The 15,249-nt window shown below is 43.2% G+C and overlaps 1 protein-coding gene across 1 annotated transcript; it reads right to left on the bottom strand.

Annotated features, from left to right (window-relative positions):
- Nucleotides 1-302: 302 nt before the first annotated feature.
- On the bottom strand, nucleotides 303-5,374 carry RPL24 (ribosomal protein L24). The gene is given in 4 exon segments (XM_058186268.1): nucleotides 303-374; nucleotides 376-435; nucleotides 560-748; nucleotides 5,336-5,374. Coding segments are annotated over 4 exon segments (360 nt in total).
- Between the last annotated feature and the right edge of the window lie 9,875 nt (nucleotides 5,375-15,249).

A 15,249-nucleotide genomic window follows, 5' to 3' on the forward strand; every position in this document is an offset into this window, starting at 1 on the left:
TTCCCACCAAAGGTGGTCCCTATTTTTTCTACTTGCACTTTTAGGTGCTTTCGAAACTGCTAGGTTGGCAGAAGATGGGACAAGTAACGGGAGCTCACCCCGTTACACGGCAGCACTAGGGATTCGAACCGCTGAGCTGCCGACCTTTCGATCGACAAGCTCAACGTCTTAGCCCCTGAGCCACTGCGTCCCTTTGTTTTATAAAGAGAATAGACCAATTATAGTCAAACTTTTGACACAATCAAATCGGCACAAATTGGGCGTTTCCCACCAACACAAGGAGCAGAAATTTTCACCAGACTTCACAATGTTTTTGTTTTGGTGCAATCTTTGTTGGGGCCCTTTGTTGTTTTCTTAGTTGCTTGCTTAGCCTTTCTTTGCCTCCTGGGCAGCTCTAATGACCTGTTCCCTTTGAGCTTTTCACACTTCAGGCTTCTGGTGCAGTGGTGGGATTCAAGCAATTTAACAACCGGTTCTCTGCCCTAATGATTTCTTCCAACAACCAGTTTGCCAAATTGTTCAGAAAGTTAACAACCGATTCCCCCAAAGTGGTGCGAACTGGCTGAATCCCATCACTGTTCTGGTGTCTCTTAGCCATTTCAGCCAAAGAAGTACCTGTGATTGCTCTATGGCCCTTTAACAGCATGGCGTGTACGTTTCTTTTGTACCGCTTTTGTACCTCTTCTGATTGTCCTTTGTGGTGCTTCCTCCTGTACAGAACACTCCAATTGATCTGAGGGGGGTTTCTCTAGTGCCAAAGCCCACTGCAACTACATTGCAAAAAAGGCTTTAAGAGTTGTAAACTTAATCTTGCGTAGCTTCTTCTCCAGAAACACTACACTACTAACCAGAGCATATAAAACATTTGCTAGACCAATTCTATAATTAAAGAAAACTAGAGGGGAAAATGTAAATAATAGAGGATTATCAATACTAAGCTGATATAAAGAAGGAGTATATGTTTTATGTTAGTGTTTTTATGTCTTGTTGTTTTAAAAAATAAAAAGTAATTAAAAAAAAATAGGGAGGCTATTCTAAATATAAGCAGATTCTCTTCTTTCGAAAGTCAGTGGAGAGCATTATAATTTCTCTAGGGCTTTTTCGTAAACTGAAGATCCATTTCTGGAAGCAATCGCTGAGAACATCTTCTGAACATGGAATTCTAATGTCGTGAGATCCAGAGGTCAAAGCTTCCAACGTCTTTTCTATGCTGAGCATACTGGATAGCCTCAGCAGCATAATGATAAATTCTGTTTTTTGTAACGGGAAAACTCTTCCTCCCGCATTTCCATTACCTTCTCAACTTCTAATGGAAATAGCACAGCTAATAGCTTCTAGAAGACCACTTTGAGAACAGAGTAGCAAATTGAAGTGGAGGAAATGTGTGACCATATTTTTCCTTCACCAGGTTTTCTTACCTTTCCAGGAAAGAAAAGGGGGGAGATCACAATTCATATCATTGCTTGCTAAAATTCTCCTAATTAATCTTTATTAAGCTACGGCATCAGACAAATATATTCCTTCAATATTTGTGTGCCTTCTAAAAGTTGGTATACGTTTGTTAAGATTGTCAGAATTCCTAAATTCCATATCAGGTTGCTACAATTTAAAGTATGTATTGTCATCTTAGGGCCAGGGTACTTACGGGACCGCCTGCTGTTACCAAATGCCTCCCACTGACCTGTACACTCGCACAGAGAGGGACTCCTTGGGGTGCCGTCCGCCAAGCAATGTCGGCTGGCGGCCCCCAGGGGGAGGGCCTTCTCTGTGGGGGCTCCCACCCTTTGGAACAAACTTCCCCCTGGACTTCGGCAACTGCCGGACCTTCGGACTTTCCGCCGAGAGCTGAAGACCTATTTGTTTGTTCGCGCAGGACTGGCATAGGATTTTAATAGGATTTTAATTAGTTTTAATGTTTTAACATTTTAAAATTTGGGTTTTATTCTAAATGTTTTAATTCGGCCATTTGTATAATAAGTTTTTTAAATTATGGTTTTATGTGTATATTGTTGTTGTTTCTTATTATGGCTGTAAACCGCCCTGAGTCCTTCGGGAGAAGGGCGGTATAAAAATTTAAATAATAATAATAATAATAATAATAATTAAATGTATGTCAGTTTCAATACAAGAAGCACTTGATTCCATAAATAATTGTTGTTAATGTTATTTTACCATGGATGTTTTACTGATATATGTAAACCCCATGATTTTTTTTTTAATTGTGGTAGATCAAATGAATAGATAAAAAAATAAATAAAACTCTGTGCTGGAAAAAACAGCCATGTTTTTATATGTTGTAATGAACATGTAAAAAGCACACAGAGACTATTCCGTGTTATTGAATCTTCTGCTAGCAGCAATTGGGAAATGTGATTGGTTCATTCTTTTAATACAAATAGTTCCAATTAAAGTTTTTTTTTCCCCAATCAGAACTCTTATGCACTAAAATCTGCACTTTCACATTTTTTCTACTATAGTCAGGGGTGAAATCCAGCAGGTTCGGACAGGTTCTGGAGAACCGCTAGCGGGAATTTTGAATAGTTCGGAGAACCGGCAAATGTCACCTCTGGCTGGCCCCAGAGTGGGGTGGGAATGGAGATTTTGCAGCATCCTTCCCCTGCCACACCCACCAAGCCACACCACGCCCCCCAAGCCACGCCCACGGAATCGGTAGTAAAAAAAATTGGATTTCATCACTGAGTGTAGTTAACCAATAAAAACATGAAAAATTGCACACTAGAATAGAATAGAATAGAATAGAATAGAATAGAATAGAATAGAATAGAATAGAATAGAATAGAATAGAATTTTATTGGCCAAGTGTGATTGGACACACAAGGAATTTGTCTTGGTGCATATGCTCTCAGTGTACATAAAAGAAAAGATACGTTCATCAAGGTACAACATTTACAACACAATTGATGATCAATATATCAATATAAATCATAAGGATTGCCAGCAACAAGTTACAGTCATACAGTCATAAGTGGAAAGAGATTGGTGATGGGAACTATGAAACGATTAATAGTAGTGCAGATTCAGTAAATAGTCTGACAGTGTTGAGGGAATTATTTGTTTAGCAGAGTGATGGCCTTGGGGGAAAAACTGTTCTTGTGTCTAGTTGTTCTGGTGTGCAGTGCTCTATAGCGTCGTTTTGAGGGTAGGAGTTGAAACAGTTTATGTCCAGGATGCGAGGGATCTGCAAATATTTTCACGGCCCTCTTCTTGATTCGTGCAGTATACAGGTCCTCAATGGAAGGCAAGTTGGTAGCAATTATTTTTTCTGCAGTTCTAATTATCCTCTGAAGTCTGTGTTTTTCTTGTTGGGTTGCAGAACCGAACCAGACAGTTATAGAGGTGCAAATGACAGACTCAATAATTCCTCTGTAGAATTGGATCAGCAGCTCCTTGGGCAGTTTGAGCTTACTGAGTTGGCTAGCAAGGTCACTAGCAAGGAAGGAGGAGGAGGAGGAGGAGGAGGAGGGGGAGGAGGAGGAGGAGGAGGAGGAGGAGGAGGAGGAGGAGGAGGAGGAGGAGGAGGAGGAGAAGAAGAAGAAAAGAAGAAGAAGAAGAAGAAGAAGAAGAAGAAGAAGAAGAAGAAGAAGAAGAAGAAGAAGAAGAAGAAGAAGAAGAAGAAGAAGAAGAAGAAGAAGAAGAAGAAGAAGAATCAGCAATAGCAGCATACAGGTAGTCTTAATTTACAACCGTTTGTTTAATGGCCATTTGAAGTTAAAACGGCACTGAGAAAAATGACTTATGACCATTTTCACACTTATGACCATTGCAACATCCCCATGGTCACATGATCAAACTTCAGATGCTTGGCAACTGGCTCATATTTATGACGGTTGCACCATATCACTTGTTGTACAAAATGTTTTGTACATTCCAAGTGAAATGGGTGTATTAAAGAAATAAGCCTGAAAAATTCTATTTACTTTTATCGTATTTAATAAATTTGCGTCATACTATTTCAATAGTTTGCCCTTTAAAGCACTTAAGGTTTTGTGCCGCTTCGGTTTTCTCTAGGCTACATAGCAACCAAGTGGGATTGTGAGTGATTGTTACCCTGTGAATCAGGCATGCATTTCACTTCCAGTGTTACAAAGTGCATCTTTGCTCCCGAGACACTTCTAGACTCGGAGAAAGCAAACCTTACAAGTTTAGAAGCACGTGTAGCTCCACAAATGCTTACACTCAACAACTGCCAAAGGTTGCAACTTTGTGGCTTTCTTTTTAAGCAAGCTTTGAAACGGTTCAAGGATTGGTTCATGGGAATCTGTGAGAACATTGCTCATGTTTCTATTTATTCCATGAGTGGAAAGATAGAATTTACAAGAACTGTTAATACCACTTTACAAGGCCTTGGTAAGGCCACACTTGGAATACTGCATCCAGTTTTGGTCGCCATGGTGTAAAAAAAGATGTTGAGACTCTAGAACGAATGCAGAGAAGAGCAACAAAGATGATTAGGGGACTGCAGGCTAAAACATACAAAGAATGGTTGCTGGAACTGGGTATGTCTAGTTTGATCAAAATAAGGACTAAGGGCAGGGATGAAATCTAAAAATTTTCCCTACCATTTCTGTGGGCATGGCTTAATTGGTGGGTGTGGCTTGGTGGCTTGGAAACATACCGGTCTACCAGGCTTGCTTTAGTCTAGTAGAGTCATACCGGTCTACGTGCCTTTTTTTTTTTAGAATAGAATAGAATAGAATAGCATTTTTTATTGGCCAAGTGTGATTGGACACACAAGGAATTTGTCTTGGTGCATATGCTCTCAGTGTGCATAAAAGAAAAGATACGTTCATCAAGGTACAACATTTACAACACAATTGATGGTCAATATATCAATATAAATCATAAGGATTGCCAGCAACAAAGTTACAGTCGTACAGTCATCTTTAAAAATAGAGGCACTGGTCTACTAATTGCCTTTTTTTGGGAGCGCACTGGTCTACCTTCTTTAAAAATAGAGGCACCGGTCTATTAGCCACCTACAGTGCTGATCAGCTGTAGTGCGGCCCTTTGAAGTGCCGTGGCAGTCATTTAAGGCTGTTTGCAGCTATATCACCACCGAGAGCTTCAGGGACAGAGAAGAGGAACAGCGAGGCGTGGGTGGTGGGGGAGGCAGGGATTTTTGCTATGGGTTCTCCGAACTACCCGCTCCCATCGCTACCAGATCGCATGATCCAGTCTGAACCGGGAGCATTTCAACCCTGACTAAGGGGTGTCATCAGAAATGGTATTCAGCCGGTTCAGACCTGTTCAGGCGAACCAGTAGCAGCAACTGCTGGTGGTCCCGCATGCCTGGCCGCCCAGCTGGCCCGCCTACCTGGACATTCTGGAGGCCAGGCACATGCATGGAAGGCATGCATGCGAGAAAGGCACATGCGTGGAAGGCTGGGCGCATGCACAGATGGCATGCGTGCAGTGAGAGTGCGGAAGGCCAGGTGCAGGTGAGGAAGGCACGCGCACGCAAACAAACCAATGGTAAAAATAGGTGAAACCCACCACTGGGTACATGTTGGCAGTATTCCAATATTTGAGGGATTGTCACTAAGAAGAGGGACTGATTCTATTCTCCAAAGCCCCTGAGGGCAGGTCAAGAAGCAATGGGTGGAAGCTAATCAAGGAGAGAAGCAACTTAGAACTAAGGAGAAATTTCCTGACAGTTAGAACAATTAATAAGTGGAACAACTTGCCTCCAGAAGTTGTAAATGCTGCAACACTGGAAGTTCTTAAGAGATTGGATAATCATTTGTCTGAAGTGGTGTAGGGTTTCCTGCCTAAGCAGGGGGTTGGACTAGAAGGCCTCCGAGGTCCCTTCCATCTGTTATTCTATTCTGTCCTAAGAAGTAGTCATTGTACCATCCAAGGGATGTGGGAACAACGGAAAGGTTTTGTGGCGATTCTCTTTTAACTATTTCTCTTTCTTTGTGTTCATTTTTAAGACACATGTTGTTTTTATTTTCTGTAGTGAGACAAAAGAACAATGACGTTCAGGAATTGCTGGCATTTGTGAGTGAGGCATCTGAATTTGAGTAAACAGAAAATGTTTTCAGACAAGAAACAATTCCCAGCTATTACTATTAACCTCTCTTTAACATTTCTCAAAAGGTAGTATATAGATTGAAATAAATGCATCTCCAGAGATTAAAGACATAAGGGAAAAATAATTTCACTGATTAAGTTCCTTTTAGTTAAGAGCCTGCAGAGTAAAAGTCTGATTGGGGAAAAAAAGCTTTAATGTTAATGGGCCCTTTTTCAAATGTTATCATACAGTAATTGCTAATTGTTATATTAAAAACTGTTTAGAATTTATTTCTAAATGCTGTTTCACAGCCTGGCTGGTTGGCAGGTTGACTGCCTTTCTCACTGCATACATACATGAAGCTAAATCAAAGCAAACCCTTTAAAACATGAACCAGATCCAAATTGAAATTATTTACATTTTTAAAAGCAAAATTAAAGAAATCCGTGGCTGTTCATTGAAGGAAAAATGGCAACAGGATAGTAAAATGGAATTACAGAATATTCAAAGATTAAGCTAGAAATTATGAATACTGAACAGTTTTTGGGTATGAATTGTGAAGAGATCTACTGGATTAGAAGCCTGAATTTATTAGCTAGGTAGAGGTGTCAACAAACCATTGCTTTTTAAACCTAGTTATGTGTCTACAACAAGCCATTAATTTTTAAATCTAGATATGTGTGTGCAACAAACCGGTGGTGGGATTCAGCCAGTTCGCACCAGTTCAGGAGAACCGGTTGTTACCTTTCTGAGCAGTTTACTGAACTGGTTGTTGGAAGAAATAATTAGGGCAGGTTGTTAAATTATTTGAATCCCACCACTGCAACAAACCATTGCTTTTTAAACTATTGGTTATGGGGCATCATATATAAGTGAATAGATGGAATTCATCTTTATTTTCCTGTCTCTTTTTTACATAATGTATGCCAGTGAAACATGGACACTAACCTCACAATTGTTACAAAAGCTATGAGTGGTGCAAAGAACCATGGAAGATACATGCTCAGCATTATAAGACAAGATAGAAAGACCTACACATCAGGAGTGGGTTCTACTTACCTTTACTACCGTTTCACATGGTGCCCTTGCACATGTGCTTGGTTTGCTCTCTCTCGCACGCTCTTCTACGCATGCACAAAAGAGTTTTGATGATGTTTTGGACAGTGGGCGGAGCCTCCCGCCAGTTTTGCTACCGGTTCTATAGAACCGGTCTGAACCGGGGGGAAACCCACCACTGCTGCACATGGTTTAGAGAACAAACGAAAGTATACGAGTAAAAGAATAGAAATGGAAACAGGCTGGTCATATAGCAAGAAGAACTGATGGCAGGTGGATCAAGGCAGTCATAGAATGGATCCCATGCGGAGGTGGGATTCACTTACTTTCCCTATCGGTTCGCAAATGTGAACGTGGACGTAGTAGTCACGCATTACGTCTGGGCTGGTGGGTGGAGCTTCCCGCAGTCACCGCTACCAATTCGCGCGAACCGGACAGAACCGGCTGAATCCCACCACTGATCCCACATGATAAAAAGTGTCCATGAAAGAGATCTAGAACAATATGGAGCAACAACATCAGCAAATATGGGATTGGTTGGAAACATTCAGCAGATGCCTTCACCCTGCGGTGGATAAACAATGGCTAAGATGATGATGATGGTGGTGATAATGATGGTGGTGATGATGATGATGATGATGATGGTGGGGGTGATGATTGCCGCTGGGAAATCAACAAGAGGGAAGAAGAATAAATAAGAGGGCTAGAATAATTTTGAAGGGAAAAAAGTAACTGTACATAGCTACAGTATGCCGTATTTGGGCACTAGATCTGCTTCTCATCTAGGATTGCAAGCTAATTAAGACATAAGACAACTCACAGTTTGTGTTCGAGCCGCAGGTGATCAGACAGTTCTTTTTAACAAGTGTCTGTTCAGGACTTTCATGCTGAAATTTCCTTTTGAAATGGTCTTGTTTGAAAACAGCTATTCGGCAGACAGTCGCAGAGTGTTGGAGAGACCGATAATTTCCCCCCCTGGATTCTGAATTGCGCTGTTGTCTGGATTTTATTCATGTCATATATTATTATTTATTTATTTATTTTTGTACAGAAGGAATAGTCTGCTTCCACACACAGAGTAAAGAAAGATACTGGATATGGTGAAATAGGACATAGTTGCTATTTTTACATTTGACTAATAGCAGTGGTAGGCCGCTGCTGGTTTAGACCGGTACGGGTGAACCGGTAGTTTCGACCAGTGGCTGGGCCCACCCACCCACCGTGGCGCTATCATGTCCTATATAATCACCGGTTTTTCAATGCCGTGCACATTTGCAGAAAGAGCATGTGCGCTCACATTTTTGGGGCCAGGTCAGTGGTGAGTTTCAAAAAAATTTACTACCGGTTCTGTGGGTGTGGCTTGGTGAGTGTGGCATGGCTTGGTAGGTGTGGCAGGGGAAGGATACTGTAAAATCTCCATTCCCACCCCACTCCAGGGGAAGGTTACTGCAAAAATCCCCATTTCCTCCTGATCAGCTGGGAATTGGCAGGCAGAGAACAGATGGGGGCGAGGCCAGTCAGAATTTTTACTACCGATTCTCCGAATTACTCAAAATTTCTGCTACCGGTTTTCCACAACTGGTCAGAACCTGCTAAAACCCACCTCTGGTCCAGGAGAACCAGTTGTTACAGTATGTGATGCCCACCTCTGACTAATAGTATCGATCCAATTAACCTGAGTTTGCAGAGGGAGGTTCCCCTGTTTAGACTCTTGGTTACATCCTGATATGCTTAGAGGTGGCCACTTTTAAAGATAGTTCAAAAGTTTTAGAAGCTGTGATATGAATGTATAATTAACATTATTTTCATATAATATCATTGTATGACTAATCTATCTTTCTATTCTATTCTGGCCAGAAAAGGTAAGCAAAGGGAGAGCAAAAAAGGAGTGGAAGAATACAAGTTTAACCAACCAATGGCACCATTTAGACCTAATATACCGAAGCTAAACAAACATTGATTGGGATCACCTGCCTAGTACTGGTAAACAAGCTTTATTTCCTTGAGAAAAGAACTGAAGATGTCAAATAAAAAAACAAGTGTACAAGGCAAGAATAAAGTGGGAATCAATATTAATTTTGAAAACCAGCCCAGATACTGTGAACCATGGATTATAAAAGGTGGAAGCATGACAGTGGAAAGCTGAAGTTCTCCCACAAAGAATTTTTTAGAAACTCCCAACATCCTTTTCTCGACTGCCCAGATAAGAATGTCCTTCCTTCCTTCCTTCCTTCCTTCCTTCCTCTGCCTCTTATTGGGGCCTCAATAAATGCTTGCTATAATACACATAGGATACTACATATTTTGTAAGAGGTTGAGGGTGCAGCTACTAGGTTGATGTTGGCATCAAAACAATTAGTAACATACCGATACAGCTTAAATTATATTCCAGTTTCACTTGCATTATGAGCTGTGGGTGCATAATGATAAGAATGCAGTACTGCAAGCACAGTACTCAGCCACCACAGGCACCCCCAACATGAGTGACATCGAGCTGGCCACGCCCACCCTGGCCACGTCCATACACACACACACAAGGTCAAACACAACCTTGATGTGGCCCTCAATGAAATTGAGTTTGACACCCCTGCAATAAATTGTTCTTTGAGGAAGATCCATGAATCAAGGCAAGCTGGATGTGGTCAAACAAGAGATGACAAGACTGAACATCGACATCTTAGGAATCAGCAAACTAAAGTGGACAGGAATGGGTGAATTTAATTCAGATGACTATCAGGTATACTACTGTGGGCAAGAATCCCTCAGAAGAAATGGAGTGGCCTTCATAATCAATAAAAAAGTAGGAAAAGCAATACTGGGATACAATCCCCAAAATGACAGAATGATCTCAGTCCGAATCCAAGACAAACCATTCAATATCACAGTAATTCAAGTCTATGCCCCAACCACTGGTGCTGAAGAAGATGAAATTGACCGGTTCTATGAAGCCCTACAGCACCTGATAGAATTAACACCAAAAAATGATGTCCTTATCATCAAGGGAGATTGGAATACTAAAGTAGGAAGCCAAAAGATAACCGGAATAACAGGCAAGTATGGCCTTGGAGTACAAAATAAAGCAGGGCACAGGCTGATAGAATTCTGTCAAGACAATACGATGGTCATAGCAAAAACTCTTTTCCAACAACCTAAGAGACGACTCTACACATGGACATCACCAGATGGTTAACACAGAAATCAGATTGACTATGTGCTCTGCAGCCAAAGATAGAGAAGCTCTATACAGTCAGTATAGATCAGGAGCTGACTGTGGCTCAGATCATGAGCTTCTTCTTGCAAAATTTAGGCTTAAACTAAAGAAAGTAGGGAAAAGCACCAGGCCACTCAGGTATGAACTAAATCATATCCCTGATGAATATACAGTAGAGGTGACAAATAGATTTAAAGAATTAGATCTGATAGACAGAGTGCCTGATGAACTATGGACGGAGGTTTGCAACATTGTACAAGAGGTAGCAACTAAAACCATTCCAAAGAAAAAGAAATGCAAGAAAGCAAAATGGCTGTCTGAGGAAGCTCTGCAAATAGCTGAGGAAAGGAGGGAAGTGAAAGGCAAGGGAGAAAGAGAAAGATACACCCAGTTGAATGCAGAATTCCAGAGAATAGCTAGAAGAGATAAGAATGCATTCTTAAATGAACAGTGCAAAGAAATAGAAGAAAACAATAGAATAGGGAGGACCAGAGATCTATTCAAGAAAATTGGAGATATGAAGGGAACGTTTCATGCAAAGATGGGCATGATAAAGGACAAAAATGGCAGGGACCTAACAGAGGCAGAAGAGATTAAGAAGAGGTGGCAAAATTACACAGAAGAACTATACAAGAATGAGCTTAACATCCCTGATAACCACAATGGGGTGGTCACTAACCTTGAGCCAGACATCCTAGAATGTGAAGTCAAATGGGCCTTAGGAAATCTGAGCAACAACAAAGCTAGTGGAGGAGACAGTATTCCAGCTGAGCCATTCAAAATCTTAAAAGATGATGCAGTAAAAGTGCTACACCCAATTTGCCAGCAAATTTGGAAAACTCAACAATGGCCACAGGATTGGAAAAGGTCAGTTTACATTCCAATTCCAAAGAAAGGCAATGCCAAAGAATGTTCAAACTATCGCACCATTGTACTCATTTCACATGCTAGTAAGGTTATGCTTAAAATCCTACAAGCTAGGCTCCAGCAGTATGTGGATCGAGAACTACCAGAAGTACAGGCAGGATTTCATAGAGGCGGAGGAACTAGAGATCAAATTGCCAACATACGCTGGATCATGGAGAAAGCTAGGGAGTTCCAGAAAACATCTACTTCTGCTTCATTGACTATGCTAAAGACTTTGATTGTGTGGATCACAACAAATTGTGGCAAGTTCTTAAAGAGATGGGAGTACCAGACCTTCTTACTTGTCTCTTGAGAAACTTGTTTGCGGGTCAAGAAGCAACAGTGAGAACTGGACACGGAACCACTGATTGGTTCAAAACTGGGAAAGGAGTCCGGCAAGGCTCTATACTATCACCCTGCCTATTTAACTTATATGCAGAACACATCATGAGAAAGGCAGGGCTAGATGAATCAAAAAATGGAATTAAGATTGCCGGAAGAAATATCAACAACCTCAGATATGCAGATGATACCACTCTAATGGCAGAAAGCGAAGAGGAACTAAAGAGCCTCTTGATGCGGGTGAAGCAGGAGAGTGCAAAAATTGGCTTGAAACTCAACATTAAAAAAACTAAAATCATGGCATCCGGCCCTCTCAATTCCTGGCAGATAGATGGTGAAGAAATGGAGGTAGTAGCAGATTTTATTTTCCTGTGCTCCAAGATCACTGCAGATGGGGACTGCAGCCAAGAAATTAAAAGACGCTTGCTCCTGGGGAGGAAGGCTATGGCAAATCTAGACAGCATACTAAAAAGCAGAGACGTCACCCTGCCAACAAAAGTGTGTTTAGTCAGGGCTATGGTTTTCCCAGTAGCAATGTATGTCTGTGAAGTTTGGACCATAAGAAAGTTTGAGCACCAAAGAATTGAGGCCTTTGAACTCTGGTGCTGGAGAAGACTCCTGCGAGTCCTTTGGACTGCAAGGCAAACAAACCAGTCAGTCCTAGAGGAGATCAACCCAGATTGCTCTTTAGAAGGCCAGATCCTGAAAATGAAACTCAAATACTTTGGCCACCTAATGAGAAGGAAGGACTCACTAGAGAAGAGCCTAATGCTGGGAAAGATTGAGGGCAAAAGAAGAATGGGACGACAGAGAACGAGATGGCTGGATGGAGTCAATGAAGCAGTAAGCATGAGTTTAAATGGACTCCAGAGGGTGGTAGAGGACAGGAAGGCCTGGAGGAACGTTGTCCATGGGGTCGCGATGGGTCGGACATGACTTCGCAACTAACAACAACAAAAAATTAATTAATTGGGACTGGGGTTATGTTTTGTCTAGACTAAAGGCTAGGTGAGAGAAGAGCTGCAAAACAACTGTCAGAGAACCTTGTCTGACAGCTAAAAAGACATAGAGAGAGAGACAGAGAAGGTTTGATGTTGAAGAGTAGCTCCCTAGGGAGGAAGTTGTGTTATTCTTTCAACCAGGGTAGTGACTGACATTTTAAGCACTTTATTTTCCCTTTGAGTTTGTTCTTTTTGCAAATATCACATTTCCTTGTACAAAAGAAGAAAAATTGGCTATTGGGTGGAAGGAAGGAAGGAAGGAAGGAAGGAAGGAAGGAAGGAAGGAAGGAAGGAAGGAAGGAAGGAAGGAAGGAAGAGAAGGAAAGAAGGAAGGAAGGACAGAAGGAAGGAAGGTAAGTAAGTTAGAAAGGAAGGAAGGAAGGAAGGAAGGAAGGAAGGAAGGAAGGAAGGAAGGAAGGAAGGAAGGAAGGAAGGAAGGAAGGAAGGAAGGAAGGAAGGAAGGAAGGAAGGAAGGCGGGCGAGAAAGAAAGGAAGGAACAGATCTAACTTCTAAAGAAATAAGGGACTGATGTCAAAAGGTTAGGAAAAGGCATATTCTGGAAATTTCTTCCTTCTTCTAAAATGATTTTTCACTGACTAGTTGGTTTCTAAGAAGTACCTTTTCAAGGTAGATCACTCAAGTTCTGTGCCCAAGGTAAGGATTAAGCCATCTTTGTGACATTATCTCTTATTCAGGAATTTATTTATTTATTTATTTATTAATTAGATTTCTAGACCGCCCTTCTCCCGAAGGACTCAGGGCGGTGTACAGCCTTATTAAAACACATAGGTACACAATAAATTTAAAATACATTTAAAATGAAATATTTAACCGGCCAATTTAAAACTAAAAACGGTCAGACGACCGATATAAAACCCTAAACTATAAAATCACCATTAAAAACCCATAACTTAAAAAACTAACCCAGTCCAGCGCAGATAAATAAGTACGTTTTGAGCTCGCGGCGAAAGGTTCGGAGGTCCGGAAGTTGACGAAGTCCTGGGGGGAGCTCGTTCCAGAGGGCGGAGCCTCACACCGAAGCCACTGATGATCTCACCCAGCGGCTTCATATAGATGTTGAACAGAAGGGCGAGAGAATCGGCCCTGCGGCACCACAAGTGAGGCGCCGCGGGGTGACCTCTGCCCCCGTCAACACCGTCTGCGACGGTCGGAGAGATAGGAGGAGAACCACCGATAAACGGTGCCTCCCACTCCCAACCCTCCAACCGGCGCAGCAGGATACCATGGTCGATGGTATCAAAAGCCGCTGAGAGGTCTAATAGGACCAGGGCAGAGGAATAACCCCTATCCCTGGCCCTCCAGAGATCATCCACCAACGCGACCAAAGCCGTCTCAGTGCTGTAACGGGTCGGAAGCCGGACTGGAGCAGGTCCAGATAGACAGTTTCCTCCAGGTGCAGGGGAAACTGATATGCCACCATACTCTCTACAACCTTCGCGCGGCGGGTTGGAGACCGGACGATAATTACCTAAAACAGCCGGGTCCAGGAAGGCTTCTTGAGGAGGGCCTCACCACCGCCTCTTTCAAGGCGGCCGGAAAGACTCCTCCAACAAGGAAGCACTCGTAAGCCCCTGGAGCCAGCCTCGTGTCACCTCCTGAGTGGCCAGCACCAGCCAGGAGGGGCACGGGTCCAGTAAACACGTGGTGGCATTCAATCTACCCAGCAACCTGTCCATGTCCTCGGGAGTCACAGGGTCAAACTCATCCCAAACAACATCACCAAGACCGCCCTCAGATACCCCGTCTGAATCGCCACAATTTTGGTCCAGACCGTCCCTAAGCTGAACGATTTTATCGTATAGATAACCGTTAAACTCCTCAGCACGTCCCTGCAACGGGTCACCCGAAACAGGGCAGCTGGGCGGTTATCTGCCGACGCAATGAGGCCTCGCTTCCCTCAGTGCCACTAGGTAGGTCCTGGTATAGGATCTAACTAGTGTCCGATCAGCCTCTGAACGGCTGGACCTCCAGGAACTCTCTAGGCGTCTTCTCCGGCGTTTCATCCCCCTCAGCTCCTCGGAGAACCAAGGAGCCGGTTGGGATCTGCGCCGGGTCAGAGGCCGCAAAGGCACGACACGGTCTAAAGCCCCAGCCGCAGCCCGTTCCCAGGCTGCAGCTAGTTCCTCTGCCGTGCCGTGAGCCAGACCCTCAGGAAGTGGCCCAAGCTCCGTCCGAAACCTCTCTGGGTCCATCAGGCGCCTGGGACGGTACCACCGTAATGGTTCCGTCTCCCTGCGGTGTTGGGTAGCGGTCAGAAAGTCCAGGCGAAGAGAGTGATCTGACCATGACAAAGGTTCAGTGACTATTTCCTTTAAGTCCAGATCTCTCAACCACTGACCAGAGACAAAATCAGGTCCAGTGTGCCTCCCCGATGTGAGTGGGGCCATCCACTACTTGAGTCAGGTCCAAGGCCGTCATGGAGGCCAGGAACTCCCGAGCTACCGTCGACGACGTGCGGCAGATGGCAAGTTAAAGTCCCCATGACTAAAGTCTGGGGTCTCCACTGCCACCCGGCAAGCACCTCCAGGAGCTCGGGCAGGGCAGCTGTCACGCAGCAAGGAGCCAGGTACGCGACCAGCAAGCCCATCTGACATCTATGACCCCACCTCACAAAGAGGGATTCACACCCGGCAATCTGAGGTACAGTGGTCTCCCTCGGCTCTAGACTCTCTTTAAT

Source organism: Ahaetulla prasina, chromosome 5, assembly GCF_028640845.1.
Source record: "Ahaetulla prasina isolate Xishuangbanna chromosome 5, ASM2864084v1, whole genome shotgun sequence".
Lineage (NCBI taxonomy): Eukaryota > Metazoa > Chordata > Lepidosauria > Squamata > Colubridae > Ahaetulla > Ahaetulla prasina.